At 27.6% G+C, this 21,157-nt stretch overlaps 1 protein-coding gene across 1 annotated transcript in view; it reads left to right on the plus strand.

Annotated features, from left to right (window-relative positions):
* LOC100214482 (ATP-binding cassette sub-family A member 2) overlaps positions 1-21,157 on the plus strand; it is a 130,758-nt gene that overhangs the window by 26,671 nt on the left and 82,930 nt on the right. The window contains exons 8-10 of the mRNA XM_065794365.1: positions 903-992; positions 1,072-1,146; positions 2,157-2,358. Coding sequence (XP_065650437.1) covers positions 903-992; positions 1,072-1,146; positions 2,157-2,358 — 367 coding nt within the window. The remainder of the gene's footprint in view (positions 1-902; positions 993-1,071; positions 1,147-2,156; positions 2,359-21,157) is intronic.

A 21,157-nucleotide genomic window follows, 5' to 3' on the forward strand; every position in this document is an offset into this window, starting at 1 on the left:
TTGATAGTGGTGTAGTGGGAGCGCGCTATCATTGCCAACTTGTTTTTGGTGTAACCTAGCTCGGCTTGTTTGTCTTTAGAACTGCCTTGTTTGTCAAGGCTTGTGTTTCAAGTTAAAGGTTGAAAGATAATTGTAACAATCATAAAAAATGCTTATGTATTAATTCACTAATTTATTATGAAATCAGGTTTGAATCCTTTATGTATAACTTAATCTTCCTTTTTTTGTTTGTTTTCTTTCTAAAGATTGAATTCTTTTTAATGTTGTTTTAGATCAAATTAATAAAGCCTTTTTTCTTTATCCTTCTATCCTTATCTTTCTTTATCACACTGATTCACTTGGATCTAGTACCAGTACTCTAGTACCAGGTCTCTAGTATTAGTACTCTAGTACCCTGTTATTATATATATAATAGGTTGTATCTTAATTTGAAATAGCAATGTTATGAGTGTAATGTGCATATATAAGTATTTCCGTCATCAATTAACATGATGCTATTGATATATGTTTCACGTAAGCTAATAACATCATGAGAAATTAAATAATTTACAAAAATACACAGAATAAGCATGGTATATTGAAACATTGTATTGGCTATATATTTATATAATAAACACAAAGATGTGAGAGAGTTCCAAAGGATGTAATTAGATTTGTCAAAGGAAGTGTGTGGATATATAGTTACAGAAAAAGGATGTGAGTTTTGAAAAGTTCAAATATTAAATGAAAATCTTTATTTTTAATTCTTAAGTTTAGGTTTATCAATTTAGGCAATAAAAGACACACTGTGTTGTCACACTGAAAAGTCTTTACTTTTATATCAAAAATAAAAGACACACTGTGTTGTCACACTGAAAAGTCTTAACTTCTATATCAAAAATGAATTTGAGCTTCTGTTTTAGAGTTTGGTTGTGTCAGATATATGCAATCATTTCGAACAAATTGTTTTATTAGTTTTTTCAAAAGAAAATGAAATCAGAGCAGTGCTACGGGTTAGCTTTTTTTTAAAAGTTTTTATTGCGTGCTATTAATAAAGTTTTTTAATTTTTTAATTGTTAAATTTTTATTTAGAATTCTTCTCAATTTCAAGATTTTGAAAATATGGCTGTTAAAATGCTTACTCAGCTAAATGCATTGTATTCGCAGGTATACTTATTGGTATCTGACTCCATAAAAATTAAAATATTATTTGTTTTTTTACAAAACATATTTGTTTATGGAACCAAGTTTTACTTATTAGTTTCCAGTTTAAGGAAGGGATTATTTTGTTTAAGAAAGACTGAGACTTGTTTACTATCAAGGATGCACAGTTCCAAAAAGGGCTCCAGATTTGAAGGTTAAAAAAACATTATTTCTTCTTGGTTTTTGGTATCCAGGAGCTCCAAAAATGTAAATAAGATTATGGATTACGTAAGGGAAAAATATTCAATATTTTTAGGTTAGACAATAAACATGGAAACCTCATGTATAATAGTGGCAAGGACTCTGGGACTCCTGGCTAAAAAATGATAAGTTCCAAGTCATTAAGTCTTTTGAATTTTTTTTTATTGCATAAATCAACATTTTTACTAACATTTAAAAATAAAATATCCAAAAATACCAAAATTTTGACAAAATAATAAAAAATTATTAAATGAAGAAATTGTTCCACATACAAACTTTGATTTAAAATCAAATTTTTTTTTTAATTCTTTCTCATTCATCAGAAGTTCTTCAAGTTTTTTCAGGAGGGTTCTACTTTAGAGAAATTATATCACAACAGTCTACATTGCCTATCAGTGAAAATAGATTGTTTATGCATAGATTTTTAACCTAACTATCACTCACTTGTTATTCTTTTGTCTTGTTTCTTATTTTTTTGCCTTTATAACAATTCCAATCCATTTTTTTTTAACAAAACACTTTCACTTGATGGTCCTTCTAATAGTACAATAAACAGATAGTAGTGTTTTTTCAAATAGTACAATAAACAGATAATAGTGTTTCTTCAAATAGTACAATAAACAGATAGTAGTGTTTCTTCAAATAGTACAACAAACAAATAGTTGTGTTTCTTCAAATAGTACAATAAACAGATAGTAGTGTTTCTTCAAATAGTACAATAAACAGATAGTAGTGTCCCTTAAAAAATCGTTATTATTGATTTTTATTTATAGATTGAAAATGTTAATATTACATGGTTAATAAAAGATTTTTCACAATTAATTCAACCATTTAAACAGTCTATGGGTGACAGTTCAAAGTTGTTTAATATAAGATATATTCTATGCGGTGGTGCATCTCCAAACATATCTGAGAGACAAAACCAATCAAACTCTGATTCAAATCAATCTAAAAAACCTTTACCTTTAAAAGGAGGTATGATTTTATATTATATATTCTTATCTGAAAATTTTTACCTAATGCAGGTTTGATTTTTTTTATTTTTATTAATTTATTAAGTTTTATTTTTCTATGATAAACCTTTAAATTTTAAACAACAACAGTTCAACTATCTTTTTAAAAGATTCATTAAAATTCATATAGTTGAAAACTTACTACTGCTGAATTGTTTCTAACTTTACATTGTCATGTCAATGTTTAATTTATCTTTTATTCATATCACTACAACGAGTTGTTTAAAATCTTTATTTTCTAAGCATTATTATTAGAAATTTTATTATTTAGAATCTAATGATTATTATTTAAAAACTTCATTTTCAAAGCATTGTTATTTAGTATATATTTATTTTGTATTATGTATTTTTACTTATATATTTTTTATCTAAAATCTTTTAATCATTAAAACCAGTTATTTTAATTTTAACTTCTTGATTGATTTTTTTTTTAAATAATTGTTTTGTTAAAAGATTTCATTTTGAATAACACAAAGCTGTTTGTTATATCTTTACAATCTTACAATATTACAATGGTTTGCCTTTACTATTATTGAAGAAAAACTATTTGTTATGTTATTACCATAGAGGAGTGCCCTTATTGTTAGGGAAGTATTCTTATTAACAAGTAAATTTAAAAATAGATCACTTATACCAAACCTGAGTCTAATTAAATGTGTCTTTATCTTGTTAAAATAATCACACAATTTTGTTTTATTTAAACAGCTTTTTGAATTCAGTGGTTAAATAAGATCCAGTTTTAAGTTTTTTAATTAAATATATAAAATATGAAATTTATTTCAAATACTTTATATAAAACTTGTATTATTGTTCTTGCAAATAGGTTATACAAAATTTTTTTAAGGTACATTTTTTTAGGTACATATGGTTTTAAAAATGGTTTTATCATATATAAGCCACCATCTTTAAAACACCATCTTGACCTCTATTTTGTAGTTCATACATAGTTTTTTATGAATTTATATACAACATTTTAATGTTGTTTCATTCTTATTTAATGGCTAGTAAATTTAGGGGTGCTGTGGTGCTTGTTTTATGCGAGCATTAAAATACATAATTTTTGGCTTATTTTGAAAAATGAAGTGAAGCTGGGGAAGTCAAACAAATATATATTACACATACTTTATATTGAGTGACAAATAATTCAAAATAACAATTTAAATGTCTGAAGAAAATTTCATTAAAGAATTTCTTCATAAACTGTATTGTGACAGTAGCACCATATATATGACACTACTATTGCAAGTTTACATATCTAATATATGACACTACTGTTGCAAGTGTACATCTAATATATCACACTACTGTTGCAAGTATAAATGTCTAATATATATGACACTACTGTTATAGAACCCATCTTCCTTATTCTACTTTTAGAGTGTTATTTATGATGGAATCAGGGACCCATGTTACTGATTCCATAACGCATTTACCACATTGCTCATGATGGAATCAGGAACATATAACTCATATATAAAAACCCATGTTCCTGATTCCATAACGCTGTAAAAGGATATTGCTTTTACAGCATTATGGAATCAGGAAAATGGGTTTTTATAAATATATTTTTGTATACTTATATATATTTTATATATAGATTTTTGTAAGTAAATGTAAATAAAAAAAATAAAGTTTATACATCTAATATAAAGATTTTGTCTTATATATAATCTTATATATAGGTTATACATCTAGTACAAAGAAAATATTTTTAGTATAAAGTTTAAATATATAATATAAGTAGAATATATACATAAAAACGAAAAGCCACTTTACATTTGTCAATTATAATATTATTTAAGCCAATTTAAACAACAAGTCAATTTGCTTTCTACAATAAACATGTATTCAAAGTATTGAACCTTTTAGATCTATTTATAAACAATGTTCAGACATTTTTTATCAACATATCTAATTCAGACAACAACAGTTTTTAAAATTGTTGATGGTGCTAATACATTTCAATACATTATAGTTACTAACAAAAATTTAGGTAATGCAGTTTTAAATTATAATATAAAAATGAAATCCCAAAAGTAATCCAATTGCTAAGTAAAAAGTTCAAATCCACCATGTTCCTGGAAGTATTGTGTTAAACTTGTTTCTTCATGCAGTAACCTTGTTTTTGAAAGGTTGGTTTTGAAGTTATAACAATAGTTTAAAAGAAAAAAAGGTAGAGTACCCTCCTGGGGTATAGTGGGGCTTGGGAACGAATTTATTTTATTCAAGTAAAATATTCATCAATAAAATATTTAATTTAAACAAAGAATTTGCATATGGCTTTATGTAATAGATAGAAGTAATAATAACTTATAATAGTAGTTCCGTAAAAATTATTGCTATAAAAATGAATGAATAAATAAAGTTGTGCATACTATAAGTCATCATTTTGTAGCAGGTATTGTTAATATGTATGTAGTGAATGACATTGTAAGCATTCTCAATGTTTTGGCAAATTCTATTAAAAATAAATGTAGTTTTAATGAAAAATAAAACACATTTTAAAACCAACAAAAAATTTTATATATCAACAAAATAAAAATATGGCAGAAAAAAAACAATTCAAGGTAAGAATTTTCTACAATTAACTATTTTATATTATATATTGAATAATTAATGTTGAATTCTTTAAAAGAGCCTGTGCGTTTTGTTTGCGGTGTGGACTTTGTATTAGGAATTTTACCAATAATGTAATTTAAACTGACAATGCTTTTATTAGAAACCTTAGGAAAAATAAATTGCATAAATTAGGTACGTGTGTAAAAATTTCAAGTTATTTTTATATAAATTTATTATATAGCATTAGAAAAAGATTTAAATTATTATTACACTAGTGAAAATTTCATAAAAAACAAATTGATAAATTTGTTTTTTATGAAATTTTCACTAGTTTGATTGGATTGCTAAAGAAAACTGCAACCAACATGAGAAATTTGTGTCTGGCTAATGGTACTTTTGTAATAATAACTTCTATTGTTAAAATGCCCATTATTTTGTTTTGTTTAAATTTTAATTCAACACAACTTTAACACAAAATAAATAATATTGTTTATTTAAATGAAAAAATTATTTTTAATGACAAATAAAATATTTTATAATATTAATTTATAAATTATTGTATATATTACAAAATTAGTGCATATATACGCATTATTTTTTGTGTTATTTTTAGTTTATCAAAAGCTATATAAGTATATAGATTTTGATACCTAAAAAGTGAACTTAAATATAGACTAAACTAAAAAAAAATGGAACTCTGAATAAATACATTTTACCATAGCACAATCATTTTAAATAGAAAAGCCATATGCCCTGGAAAATAAATATCTAACTATTATTACTGCATATTATAATCTATGAGTACAATCTTACCCAATCAAACCCAATAAAAATAATGGAAAAGAAAGTTTAAGTCTTAGGTTAAAAAACAAATCAAAATCACTTCTCATGTATAACACATTGTGCCCTTAAAACAGAAACACCAATCGAACCAAATGAATCCTTCAATGTTTGTTACCTGAAATAGAATAGATGTGATATATAAAAACAATAATGAAAAAGAATTACCGATTTCTGGGTATACTGATTTATTTAAATTAATTAACACTAACATCTCAGCATCCATGCTGGCAAAGGTCTAGTATTGTGAGTAGAAACAGTATGTCAGGAGCTAGGTAATTGGCATAAGTCAAATAGTAAATGAGTTTTGGTTTCCCATAGCACGTTGCAACCAAGTCAACTCTAGTTGTTGGATGTCGGTAAAAACCTGACCACCTGAAATAAGATCTGATATAAACAAATAACAAATGAAAGAATTATAAATCTTTTTCTCATTTCACAAAAAAAAAAAAAAAAAGAAACTTACCATCTGTAAATGAAATCTATTAATGAAACTAAATAAACTACATTATTATTTAAAATAACATATACCTTATTAAAATCAATTCACACACAATTTTTTATGAAATGACCATATTACCACTTATGATGTCTTATACTCTATAGCATCATTATCCTTAATCTCATTTGGTTTTTAAAAAAAAACTATATAGCACAGTTCCTCTTTTTAACACAAAGAAGTCTGCCATAGTATATAACATGATCTGATATTACACCTAGTTCACGCATCATTTGCTCCACAGTAGTGCAATGCAAAATGTGACAAAATTGATAGCCAGTGTGTTCACTAATTATTTGGAGAAGATGTGGCACACTATGTGTAGGAACTTCGCACACAAGCATGTCAGAGATAACCAATCTAATATCTGCTGAGTAGATTTTTTTCATTTTTGGTAGTTATTTTAACTTGATACATCTGCTCCACCTCATGTAAAACCAGTATTTCATTGTCCAGTGCAAGAATTACAGCATTTTGTCAGCAAGTTGTTGGTATAACTTGGCTTTTTGATAAGAGAACTCATCTTCGATGAATGTTAGATGTTATTTCAAACAAAAAAGTTTCTTTAAATCTAAATATTTTAAAGTTTCTGTAAATTTAAATATTTTTCCTTTTATTTTTTCCGAAGCTGATGTATAGTCTTTTCCTTACAATTAATAACCTGATTTGAATATTTAATTCTGCATGACCTTGTATTTGCCAAATCTCTTTTAAATCCTCTCTTTTTGTAAAATAATTTTTTTTTCTGGGACTTAACTGATCAGCTCTCAATGTGGATAGTAGGGTTTCTGAGAAATGGTCATTAAAGCAGGACCAGATAAAGAAGATGATTGATGATCCCTATTTTAAATTATTTACATATAAAACAGTGTTGTGTTGAGAAGATGATGATGAAGAACCAGAATCAGTGTTAATTGAGCTTGCCGTTGACTGCAAGGATTGTGTTGTAGCCAATGTTGTTATTTGGCATGCAAAAACCTGGTTGCAGATATCAATGAAAAGGTTTGAATTTCTCAAAAAATTGCCTGCATATAACTTGGATGTGTTCACTTGACGCACAATCTGATTTTGATAAATTTTGAAGTTAAAAAGCTTATTAACTAGTTCTTCAGTTTTTTTAAACAATTTTTGGTTGTGAATATATACAGTACTTGTCCATTCTTACATTCGATGTTTAATTGAGCAGGCAATGCAAAGTTACAAGCTAAATAACTTTTGGCTTCATCATAAAATTAATGTCTACTCTTTTTGGGGCCCATGATTCACTAAATAAAATAGCTGCAATCATTCACTTAGGTTAGCTACTAATCACAACCACTAACTATATTTGAAAAAATTGCTTAAATGCACATAAGAAAAATAACTACTTGAAATATTTAATAACATTAAAAGTATGTTATTAATAGTTTCTACTTGAAAGTTCATAAAATAATTTATGTGGTAATAGGTTCATAAAATAACATTATGTACAAATTAACTTAATTGGTACATAATTATTAAGTGGACATTTTAATAATAATTGGTCTTAATTATTAAGTGGACATTTTAATAATATATTTTAAATGTACGTACATTAAAAGTATATTATTAATAATCTCCACTTAACTGGTTTATAAACCTTTTCTACTAGTATTACAGTACAATCTCCTTAATTCGAAAACCTCCATAATTTGATTAAATGCAAAGTCACCATGAAATACGATTAAGAAACTCATATGTTTAACTTTTTATAATTCGAATCTCTATAATTCGAAAACCTCCACAATTCGAATGGATTTTTTAAATCCATCAGTAAGACTCTCTCTGTAAATTGAGATTTTTTAACTTCTGATGTGTGAAAAGCTCATTAAATCGTCAAAATCTTTTTTCAAATTTCGAAAGTTGCGAGTTTTTGAAAAGCGATCAGTGTTAATTATCTTCTACTGTTTAAAAAAATCAAGGCAAAAAATTTAAAGAGTTTTTTATTTCCGCTTTAAATTGTTTTCTTTATGTCTCAAAGAGACATAAAGAAAACAATTTAAAGCGGAAATAAAAAACTCTAATGGAATTAAAGAATAGAAAAACAAAAAAGAAGTTTCAAAAATTTTTGATATTTCACCAAACACTCTTTCAACCTGGAAAAAGAAAAAAAAAACTAAATCTTTAACGCTTTTTGTCAAGGAAATTTGACTAAACGGGTGAAAGTTGATTCGTATTATTAAACGAATGAGAGCTAATAATGTACGAATTAGTGACTTCCTGGTAAAATAAAAAACTTTAGATTTTGCGATAGAGTTATGCTTTAAAAATTTTCAAGCTTCGTTAGGATGGTTAGACTAATTTAAGAAAAAGCAAACTAATTTGGAAATAATTTGACAAAGGCTCTTAAAGACATAAATCATTAAAAAAATGTCTTAAATGTCTTAAAGACATAAATAAAAAAAAAAAAAAAAAGTAATTGCAGATTGTCTTTTATGCGCTAGTAAATTCATGTCAAAGATACGATATCTTTGACATGAATTTACTAGCGCATAAAAGACAATCTGCAATTACTTTTTTTTTTAAATTTAAAAGTTTAAAACGCATAATATATTATGCGCTTTTAAGCCTAAGAATTACTACTTGTTTGTTTGTTTAATTTCTATTCGTTACTTTGAAAAGAATATTTAAAAAAAAGTCAACTTTCTATAATTCGAAAATCTTTCTAATTCGAACTTTTATTTTTCCCCGTAAAATTTGAATTAGAGAGATTGTACTGTACACGTATAAATATACATATTATTAAATGACTTCTACCGATTTCCACTTAATTAATAAAGTTAACTTATCATAAGGTAATTTTATAAATTAGATGGAAATTAGTATTAATCCAAAAAAAAAGTTCTATTTTTTTAACAAGTTATTGTTGCACAACTTTTTAAAGAAATTTATATGAAAACTCAACATATTTTTAAAATGAAAAGTCAATAATACCTAATGCTCATAACCGTGACACATGCACCCCCCGAGCCACTATTAAAACATAATATTGGGTACCTCCAGGGAGTGCAAAAATAGAGTATGAGAGTGCAATTATTTTTATTTGAAGTTTGGCAGGTATGTAAAAAATTAAATGAACATATTACAAAAAAAAATCAACATGCCTTCAATATCAATACACTTCCACAACAAGAACGAAGTTTTAAATTCCAATAAAATTATTGAAAACATAAGTAACTGCAAAAAAAAAACAACCATGTCACAAAGTTTGAACCTTCTACTTTTAAAATAAAGTCTAAGTTGGTATAAGATTCTAAAAAATAAGGTGATAAAACATATCCTTACAACACCTACGCCAAGCACACTTTGAAAAAGTAGGTCACAGATTTTTACTTTAAAATCGGTACTGTAAAAGTCAGATATACTTACATAAATTATACTTGTTTCATAAAATCTATGGAGAAATCATTATTATCAAGAATACTGTCTATTTGTCTGATATAACGATGAGTAGTGCAAATTTTACTATAGCAAAACTCTTCAAATCAATGTTCAGCAAACCAGAAATTGGATCTTTAATTGGACTAATATTAGATGTATTAAACTTTTCATACAATAATTCATCATGGCTTCCATTAGAACCAGATAATAAACTAATCTGGGGAGTTATTGCATTTTTTTTGTGTTCGCACACAAGATTTTTGCTTCAAGAGTCTTTTCAATTTTTCCTCTTCAAGTCTTTTTTTTTCAGAAGTATCTGTGAGTATTCTAGGTTTCCTTTTTTTTTCCCCTTGGATGTGGACGAATCGTTTCTGGAGTTAATGAATTTTTGGTAGTGTATTATTTTCAGCAGCTTGTGATGCTTCTGGTCTTTCTGTTGTAACAGCTATGATAGGAGGTTTTTCTCCTACCATTGCATTTGGATCAGGTCAATCTGTTACATATGCAAAGTCAAAATCAGTTTCAGAAAAAATTGATCTACGAAAAGGCCAGTTACCAGCGTTGGCAAATGTTGATATTATATTTTTTAATGAAAATGTTCCTAAATTTGATGTGTTAGTTAAAGCAAGTTATAAATGGTTATAGTTTTACCAGATTTACTTAGCATCCTATTGTTTAAAAACAATTTTTAATTTCCCTTTAAATGGCCCTTATAATTCAAGATCAAAAGGTTGTAGTCAGTGTGCAGTGTGGTGGGTATGTTACAAATACAATTCCATTCTCCATGCAAAACTGCAAAACAAATTGCTTCAAGAGTAGCATGGGATTCATGATTGCCTAATAAAATAAGTATAGGATTATTGGTTGGGTGGAGTTTTATGTTTTTGCAATGCTTTTTCATAATTAACAAAATATATTCCCTAATATATATAAAGATATTATATACTATAACAAACAAAAGAGAGATAATTTTTAAAAAACCTGAAATTTCTAAAAACATCAAAAGATTGATAAAAATTTGTTTTGCAAAAGTCATGATGGTGAAACTAAGGTTATTAATGTGCTTAAGTAATTAGTTAAGTCTACAGTTTCAACACACATTAAAGATACAACCTTCTTTCTTATTGGTAAAAAGATTTTACATTAGATTTTTTAATTTTCTTTAAAATTAATTAAATGGAATGTAGGTCCAAAAATGCTGCGAATGGTCTAAAAAAAATGTTAATAAAAATTTATTAGAAACTTAAATTAAGTTTCTCAGGAATTAAGAAAATTCTTATGAATTAAAGAATAAAAAATTTAGAAACTTAAATTAAATCAAAATAAAGAAAAAATTAATAAGCTCATCCTTGTTTTTTTTTTATAAAAGTTTACAGTTTTACAATACGAAGGTTTTGAGCATTAATTGTTAATATTAGGTTTTTTTTTTTTTTTTTTTTTAAGTTTGTTTGTTAGTATAGTTTGAGTTATTTAGTTAGTTTGCTTAGTGTTATGTTGTTGCTTAGTGTTATGTTGTTGCTTAGTGTTACGTTGTTGCTTAGTGTTACGTTGTTGCTTAGTGTTATGTTGTTTAGTGCTATGTTGTTGTTTAAATTTTTTGTTAAACTTTAGGCTTAAATACACATAAAAAATATTAAATATTATAAATAAAATTGGTATCATGTTGTACATATTTAACACTCATGGCAAGTGAGTTGCTAATCAAAATTTTTTGCATGAGCTAATGGTTTAAATTATTTTTTTAATATTGTCAATGACATTTTTTAGACAATACGTTTATTTAATGCGCTGTAAAGTTTTAAAAAAAAAGATTCAAAATTTACATAATAAAATATATTTGATGATAAAAATTTATATTATGAAATTATATAAGCAAAAATATGAATATAATATTAAACATTAAAAAAGTAAAAAAAAAGGCTTCAGTAGTTTAGATAAAATTTTCCTTAAAATTTACTAATTTATTAAGAGAGAAAATTTACTAATATTTTAAAGAATTTATTTAAAGAAACTAAAGAGAGAAGAAAGTTGAAAAAGATTTTAATATATCATAAAAGTGTATAAAAATCTGCCAATTTATAATAAAACTATTTAATGCTGTTAAATATATTTTATTTGTTATATTTACAATATAAAAGAAATATATCTTACAAAGCTTGCAAATAATTACCAAACTACATGTTGATTGTAAACAAACATTTAATGTTTTTTAAAAAACTTTATTTAAAAAGCAATTTATGTAATTACAATAGATCAAAATATCAAATCATTTATTTAAAGTTTAATTACAAATTGTCTTTTTTTTCTTGTTCTACAGTTCTTCCCAAAGAGCAGCATTTGACTTTAAATTTCCTATAAGTAAAATGTAAAAAAGTATTTTAAAATAATTTGAATGAAATGTTCCTTAGATGATTTGTTGTACATATAAGCTATATAGATGTTGTACATATAAGCTATATAGATGCTATATTGTATTAAGCTATAGAAGAATATATGCAGAAGTTACTATTCTGAAAATTATTGCTTACTGACTTTTGGAAATTAGCCAGAGATAAATATATATATATATATATATATATATTTTATATGATATATTAATTTTATGTAATGTGCGTGTAATTGATTCGTAGAATAACGTTAACATGCAAATATGTTTAGAATAAATCATGTCTAAAAAAAGAAACTGTTATATGAAATACATGTGACTCATGCTTGTAATTGTCATTTTTCTGTTTTAGTATCATTTGGGTATATTGTTTTATAACACAGTTTTGATATGGCATCTCGTGAAATCGCTAACAATATCTTGAAAAGTACTGAACGCTTGAGTAAGAAAGATCGCTTACAGGCTTTGCAAAATGCAGGTTATAGCAAATCTGGTGCATACAAGGTTCTCGGTCAAGCAGAAAAGATGGTGGGTGTTACTGATGGTCGTAGAAACAATGGAGCTGCTAGAAAGATCACTGGTGCTGCACTTGGAGGTCTTATACCTGAATTTAACAACACAACAAAAAAAAGTTTAAGAAGAGCTGCCCCAAAATACAATGTTTGCCACAAAACTCTCTTAAATACTTTGAACAGACATGGTGTTTATTGTCACAAGCAAAAATCAACACCATTTTACCATCCAGCTAAGAAAGGTGAAATAAGAAAAGCCCTTGGACGACTTTATCAACAACATTTAACAAAGGAAGCAGGTGGACTTCCGATCATCATAATGGATGATGAAACATATATAACACAAAATGATGGGACCAAGTTTTCAAGTAAAACTTTTTATGCCAAAGATGCCTAAACAACTCCAGAAGAGATTCGCTTCTCAGGTCGCACCAAGTTTCCCTTTAAAGTAGGTGTTTGATATGCATTGTGTGATCATGGTGTTTCTGATTACTTTATCTGGAAACAGGGATTGGCCATTGATGCCCAGATGTACAAATTTGAATGCCTTCAACAAAGACTAATTGAGAATGTAATCCTTACATTGAGAAGCACTGCCCTGATAAAGCTTGCATCTTTTGGCCAGATAAAGCTTCATCACATTATTCTTCAAAAGTAGTTAAGTATTTAAACGACAAACAAATTCCATTTGTTTTGAAACAAAATAACCCCATCAATGTCCCTCAATGTCGACCTATCGAGCTCCATCATTCTGAAATCAAAAGACAAGTATTTGCTGATTCCTTTCAACCAGAGAATGTTGATCAATTAAAATCAAGAGTATGTCAAATCATGAATGAACTTGTAAAGCATGCTCCAAAAATGTGTACTAACTTTTCATCTCAGGTCCGTCTCTTGTTGACAAAGCTTATCGCAATGGATTATTATCTGTTCAAAAGTAATTTGTAAACTTGTATAATGAATATAAATCTTTTATTGGAATGAATACTTTGTCTTTCTTTTACAAGTTTTTCAAAATTTTTTAAGAATAACAAGATTTTAAAAAAGTTCTATGAATCAATTACGCACACATATATTTATTTGTATATATATTTATAAATTTATATGTATATATATATAAATATACATATATATGTATATGCATATATATACACATTTATGTATATGCATATATATATATATATATACAATATATATATGCATATAAATAAATGTATAAAAAATTGCCGAATGCAATAATATATATATATATATATATATATATATATATATATATATATATATATATATATATATATATATATATATATATATATATATATATATATATATATATATATATATATATATATTATATATATATATTAGGGTACTTGCTTTTGAGGAAATTTTTGAATTTCAATAAACTACCCCTTGAAATGTGAGACATTGGTGTTAAAACTAATTTTGGAAAAAAATTAGCCTGATCGGAACACTCTTGTGCCTCCCCCAGAGCCCATTTAATTAAAAAAAGTGGTCAAAAAAACGCCAAAAACAACTATGTTCGATAGGCTAGGGGTAGGTGATATACAAAAATTTTTAACTGATTTTTTTTGATAATACAGGTATTGATTTATATTTTTAAATAAAAAGGGTAGATTAGGCAGAATATGAATATTTTTGCTGTTTTATTGTGTTAAATAGTGTTAAAAATCGCAAAAAAATGAAATATTTTGCCACAAATTATAAGAATGATGAACTTTTTTTTACACTTTAATTTTGTTCTTGATCAGTTATTTTCTTTTCTCTATTATATTTGTGAGACCATAACAGTTACTTGTTTAGATTATAATAATTAAAAAAAATACTTATTACCTTATCAAATTTTATTCGTATTATTGTTGCTGAAATTTATGAATTTGCAGTTTTCTTGAATTTATGAATTCAAAATTTCAAATTTTCAAAGTTCAAATTGTCAAAATGACATAAAAAAAAAGTGTCAAGAAAATGAAGGTAATATTAATAATATTTTGGTCTAATATTGAAACTTTTAATTTAATAAAAGTAATTGGTAAAAATTAACATTACACATCTCATAAACACTGAAATATTGTCCACCCCCTCCTCCTCCTCACACATGCAAATAATTGTGACACTTAATATTTATTTTTTGTTTTTCTATTTTTAGTTTCTTATGTCAAGATCATCACAGACTGCTTGACTAGATGGAACTCGAAGTCCATGATGATCACCTCTGTAATTTGGTTGAGAGAAGTCCTTGAAGAATTGAGAGACAGTAAATGTGAATTTGCTGATGTCATCCTGTCAGAGAGTCAGTTTTTACTTTTGGCGGAAGTTCAACCCATCTTGGATTCATTTCGGAAAGTTAGCAAGGCCTTTTCTGCTGACAGGCATCCTACACTTCATCTTGCCTGCAGCCAACTGGTCAACCTTCAGATGAAGCTAAACTCCATTGCTCAATCATACATACAATCTGCCACAAAAGACTTTGTCCAAATTCTGACTGGTGAGCTGAATAGGCAATTTCCAAACAGTGGAACAAAGAATCACTACCATGTCATGGGATATTTTCTCCACCCCTTCTTCAAGGGTACATTGGTGAAAAAGTATGATGGTTTGGAAGGGCTCAAGGCAGGTTGGTGAATGAGCATCCAAGTCATCAAGAATTTTTGTCCCAAATCAGGAATGCTTCCCTTAATCTGACAGAGTCTGGCTTTGACCTTGACGAAGCTGAAAAAATGGCATTAGAAATGTCTGGAGAAGAAATTCTGTTCAGGGATGGAAAGTCAAAAATTGAAATTGAGTTAGACACATACAAAGGTCTCCCTCGTCCCATTTCTCAAACATTGATATCCTAAAGTTGTGGGAAGCCCATGCAAAAATGATTCCACTACTTTCCCAAGTTGCAATAAAATACTTGGCCGTTCCTTTAACTTCTGTATCAAGTGAAAGGGTTTTCTCAGCTGCAGGCAGTGTGGTCACTAATTCAAGAACAAAATTGGATCCCCAAAATGTTGACAAAATTGTTTATCTCAAGACCAACATTGGAAAGATGAATAATGCACGATCTGCTTTGACAATTGAAACAGCAGAAGAGGAAACAGAAAGGAAATCCAAGACCTACTAAAAAGATCAATCTGTTGTCACTCCGCTACGACAAAACAAGAGGATCCGAACAAACAGTGGTTCCATTGATATTTCTGATGATTAAACTTAATTTTTACATCTGTAAATTGTAATACAAATCAATTACAAGCAATAATAGTTGTTACAAAGAATAAAATCTAAAAAAAGTTTTATATATTTACTTTTCTGTTTTGCATAATTTTTACACTCTTAAATCCATTGAAAATGGTCTAAAACTGGGTTTGATATACATCAGGAAAACTTCGGAATACTTCGAAAAAAATTCGAAAAAAATTTGAGATACTTCAGAAAAAAATTCGAACATTTTCGAACTCCGAATTTGCTTTGATTGACTTCGAAACTTTGACTTCGATTTTCGTAGTTACAAATGTACACTTCGAAACTTCGACTTCGAAAGACTTCGTCACCTGTAATGCAGAAGCCTAATATACATACTTCAATATTTCATTACTTATACTAAAAGCTTTTTTATTTTGGAAAACATCTTAGTATAAACAATAGCCTTATCATTTTTTATATAAAGTACTCGTGTATGCATTAAATCACGCATACAATGTATCATTTTAATGCAAATTAAAAAGTATATAATTATCAATTAAAATAATTACAATATGGCACCTGATATAGCTGGATTAGCTTCTCCAATATGTTCAAAAAAAAGAAAAGAAAGAAAGACAATTAAATGTACCTGTAAATTCAAGAAAACAGCAAATTCATAAATTTCGGCAACAATAATACGAACCTTTGCAGAGAGATCCTGGGCTTGTTTGATTGCCTTGTAAATGTCATTGTTGTCTTTCTCAGAAGATTGGGACGTCCCATTGTGGCTTGAAGACTTAAAAATTTTCTTTTTGTTGGCTTTTTGCAGCACTAAGTTAATCAAATGATCAGCGCAAAGCAGAGAGTCTGTAATCTCTACTGTTTTTGGAATTGTCTTTATATTAGCTACTGAATCGTGCACAGCAATCCTTTGAGTGCTAGCTCTGAGAAAAGAAAGGTCTGTTTGCATAATCTTATCCAAAGCTTTGGCTAAGGCTGCAGCTGTATGTTGGCCACTAAATGGCTGGCAAGCAAGAACAAACTTTTTCAGTTCAAAGTTTTTGTTGATGAAATAAAGTGTTGCAGATATGTAAGAATCGTTGCTTCTGCTTGTCCACATGTATGTCGAAGCCCCAAGGCCTTTACAGTCATTGAGTTCTTTAACCAATTCCTCAGAAATGTATTGCTTTACCTGTCCGTAAAGCAATAGGAGTTTTTGCCTAAAAAATAAAATAATAATAAGCAATTAAATATATATAATGCCTGAGTTTCAATTCAAATTACAATTATCCATGCAAACGTTTTTACAGCAGTAACTTATTTTCGACAGCAGCATGCTGTACTAGGAAAGAATTTTACACTCACACACACACACCTTGAAAATGTTGTTGCAGACTTGACAGTCATCCTAGGTTCCCTCTTGGCCGCATACTATTTGAATCCTTCCGTCTCAACAATGTTGAACGAGAGGGAACAGCTCACCAACAGCTCAAGTAGGTCGAAATCATTGTCAAGTTGGCGCTTGTCAAAAATTGAAACTTTGGGCTGAAAGTATCCAACAATTGAATTGTTAGGTGGTATTTATTAAATCTAGAACTATAAATTAGTGCTCTGCAAACCATACTATCTGCTAAACATTTATTTAACTTTGAAAATATAAACTTCGAAAAATTAAAATTCGAATTTCATTACTTCGAAATACTTTGATTGTACTTTAAAAACTAAGTTGAACATTTTACTAATTATTTTTCATTGGTTTTTGAGTCTTATAGTAACAACAATGTTACAATAAGACTCGAAAAACTCCTAATTAAATTTAATATATATAAAAAAAAAAAAAAATCACTTCAATGAAATGGTAAACAAAATTGATACCAAGGGCTACTCATTTGTAAAAAACACCGCTCCAACTGTTGCCAACCTTGATATTAACTTTAATTTAAAAATTATTTGCGTAACAAAAATATTTCAAAATTAATTAGTTTTTATTCAATATACAATGTGCAATAAGCAAAAAATAGCAAACTTTTAATTAAAAAAACTTTGAAAAAAAATTGAACTTTGAAAATATAAACTTTGAAAATTTAAAATTGGAATTTCATTACTTCGAAATTCTTTGATTGTATACGCAATGATAAGGACCATTTTGTTCAACTTTAAAAAAATCGAATTCCGTGTTTTTGAAGTCCATATTTCTAAACTTCGAAACTCGAAGTTCGAAAAATACTTCAGTTTTCAAAGTTTTTAGAAGTAAAATCTTCGTAATGCAGAAGCTTAATGTATATTATTCACATCAATAAATACATTTTTTATATTGTTAAGGTATGCAACTTCCAACAGGAATGGAAATATTAAAAAACTTTTACTATATCAAATCTACACTGGAAAAAAATGTGAAAAAGTCATAAATACTATATTGCATGCTTAATACAATGAAAAAAAATCAATGTAAAAATGACAAATGCAAGTGCATATTATCTTTGATTAAAGCTCCTTGGAATAAAGCTGGATTTCCAATAGTTTCTGACAAAACCCTTAGAAAGCATCTAAGTAGCTTTGAAACAGAATACGACAGTTTAAAAAAGCATGAAAAGAGAGGATCAACTTCAGATTTAAAAAAACAAAATTATTTTATACAGAAGACAAAGAAAGTGTTCTGGATTGGTACACCAAATCTTAGACTTACCATAATGAATGACAAGAAAAGATTAGATAAAGACAAAGCCGAAGATTTGAAGTTTTAAGATGATCAAGAAAGTAATAGAAAGTTTATTCTTGTAACCAAGGATTAGAAATATAGTCAAATTTCTAGAGAGAGTATTAGAAAGAAAAAATGCATAAGGAAAGCATAACACTCTAGGAGTTACAGAAAATTTAGATTAGGAACCAATTTTAGATGAAAGTGATACAGAAATGTTGAATGATATAGACTTTGAACCTGGAGATTAGACAAGGAGAAAAGAAAAAGAAAAACCAATTACATGCACAATTCCTAAAGATATTTACAGTGGTAGTGTTGCTCTTGCAGCATCAATTAATGATATATCTCCTGCAGTTCTCCAGAAAGTTGTCACTTCTGTTGCTCATAAATCTTGTGTGGATGTAAGTAAACTTCATTGCAACATTTCAGCAGCCTCATCACATATGAAAAAGGTAAACTTAATAATAAGTAAAAAAGCCAGAAATGATATTAAAGCTGCTTTAAAAGCCTCCTAATATCCACCTATCATTCATTTCGATGGTAAAACCTTATTTGAATTAAAAAAGGCAAGCAATTCAAAAATGACAGATTAGCAGTTCTTTTAAATATTAATGGAGAGGTTTATCTTCTCGGAGTACCTTCCCTAGCATCATCCTCAGGGTAAGATTAGTATAAAGGCGGGATAAATCTCCTTAAAGAATATGAAACCCAAAGAAACATTGGAGGGTTATGCTTTGATACAACTTTCGGTAATACTGGAACTAAAAAAGGTTCCCTGTTTAGAATAGCAAACAATCTAGATATCCATCCATTATTTCTTGCTTGTAGACACCACATATCAGAGCAAAAAGTTGTTCACTTTTGTAATGTTGTGACACAAAGAAAGGCATCTGGACCAGAGAATGTTTTATTTAAAAAACTAAAAGACATTTGAAAGTCCTGATTTTCATTATACGAATAATGTTACATGATTTCATTGGGATAAGACAAAAGGAACTGTTATCGAATGTGCTGCAGTTGAGTCACTTAATTTTTGCAAAAAGTATATTAAAAGTAAAAATATATTTAGAGGCGATAGAAAAGGATAGCTGGTTGTTGCTTATTTGTCTTTTGAAGGTGTAAAAATTAAGAAACCAGGAGCTGTCCACCATGCAAGGTTCCTTGGAAAAGCCATATATTATCTATAATTGCAATTGCTTTTTAATCAGATTAAATTTGTTCAAGAAGATAAATTACCTTCAGAAGAAATAAATATCATGGCAGAACTCATAGCATGTTTTTATGCAAAATGGTATTTGCAATCTGACAAAGCTATCAAAGCACCATATCTTGATATTTTATCAATACATAAAAATCATCTATACAAAGGTATTTGTGCCAAACCAGAGATGATAGCAGTATTAAAATCATTTTACAAACATTCCTGGTATCTTGATTCTACAATTGTACCTCTTTCTTTGTTGGATAAAGATATTTCTAATGAAGAAAAAAGTAAGATTGTTTCTGCTATGCTTCAATATGACATGCCAAACTCTGATTATTTTAAAATGAACAACAAATTGCTCAAGTGGAAAACAAGATTAGGATTGAAAAGAGAGTTTATAATGATCCCCCAAGTTTATCATTACTAGTTGATCAATTCTCCTACTTGAATTTTGATAGAATTGGGTTGGATAAACAAAGGATTAGAGACTGGCTTACCTTCCCACCTCAGTATTGGTGCACACAATCAAGTTTATAATCTTCAAAGATTTTGCTAAATCTCTAGTAGTCGTAAATGATCCTGCTGAAAGAGTAGTAGGAATGATGCAACAGTTTGTCCACAGATACAATAAAGAACAGGAAATTCTGAACAGACTGCTAACTGTTGATAAAGCTAGATTTGCTACAAAAAGACCAGGAAAAAAGTCTTTAAGTTTGTCTAAAAAGAGGTTGATTGACTCACTTTCTACAATGGCAAAAATTATTGAAAAATGAAAATAATTTATACAACAAACTTTAACATTAAATAATTATTAAAAATGTTTTAAATAATTATTATTTAATTAAAGAAAAATCGTCATTCATTAAATTTTTTTAATTGTAATATTTAATTATACTTATAATTCGCGGCAAAATAGTTCATTTTTTGCGATTTTTAACACTATTTAACACAATAAAACAGCAAAAGTATTCATATTCTACCCTTTTTATTTAAAAATATAAATCAATACCTGTATTATAAAAAAAAAGTCAGTTAAAAATTTTTATATTATCACCTCCCCCTAGCCTATCGAACGTAGGTGTTTTCAGCATTTTTTTGACCATTATTTTTAATTAAATGGGCTCTGGGGGAGGCACAAGAGTGATTGGATCAGGCTAATTTTTTTCCAAAGTTAGTTATATAAATATATATATATATATATATAGTTTGACATCTAAATATATATATACATACAGTTTGACATCTAAATTATCATTTCTGGTCAATAAAACATTTTTTTTTTTTTGCTACTGACAACACTGTCACTATTGACAGCCATTTTGTATGATGTCATCTTAATTATAATCTTTTCACTGTACACTTGTTAAGCACCAGGTTTTTGAATTTGTTGTAGGAATTTAACAGAAGATGATTGGAAATTGGTAAAATTAATTTAAATAATTTTAAAATATTCACTTTCTTTCATCAAAATGTAA

This window comes from Hydra vulgaris, chromosome 03 (assembly GCF_038396675.1).
Source record: "Hydra vulgaris chromosome 03, alternate assembly HydraT2T_AEP".
In the NCBI taxonomy this organism is placed as follows: Eukaryota; Metazoa; Cnidaria; class Hydrozoa; order Anthoathecata; family Hydridae; genus Hydra; species Hydra vulgaris.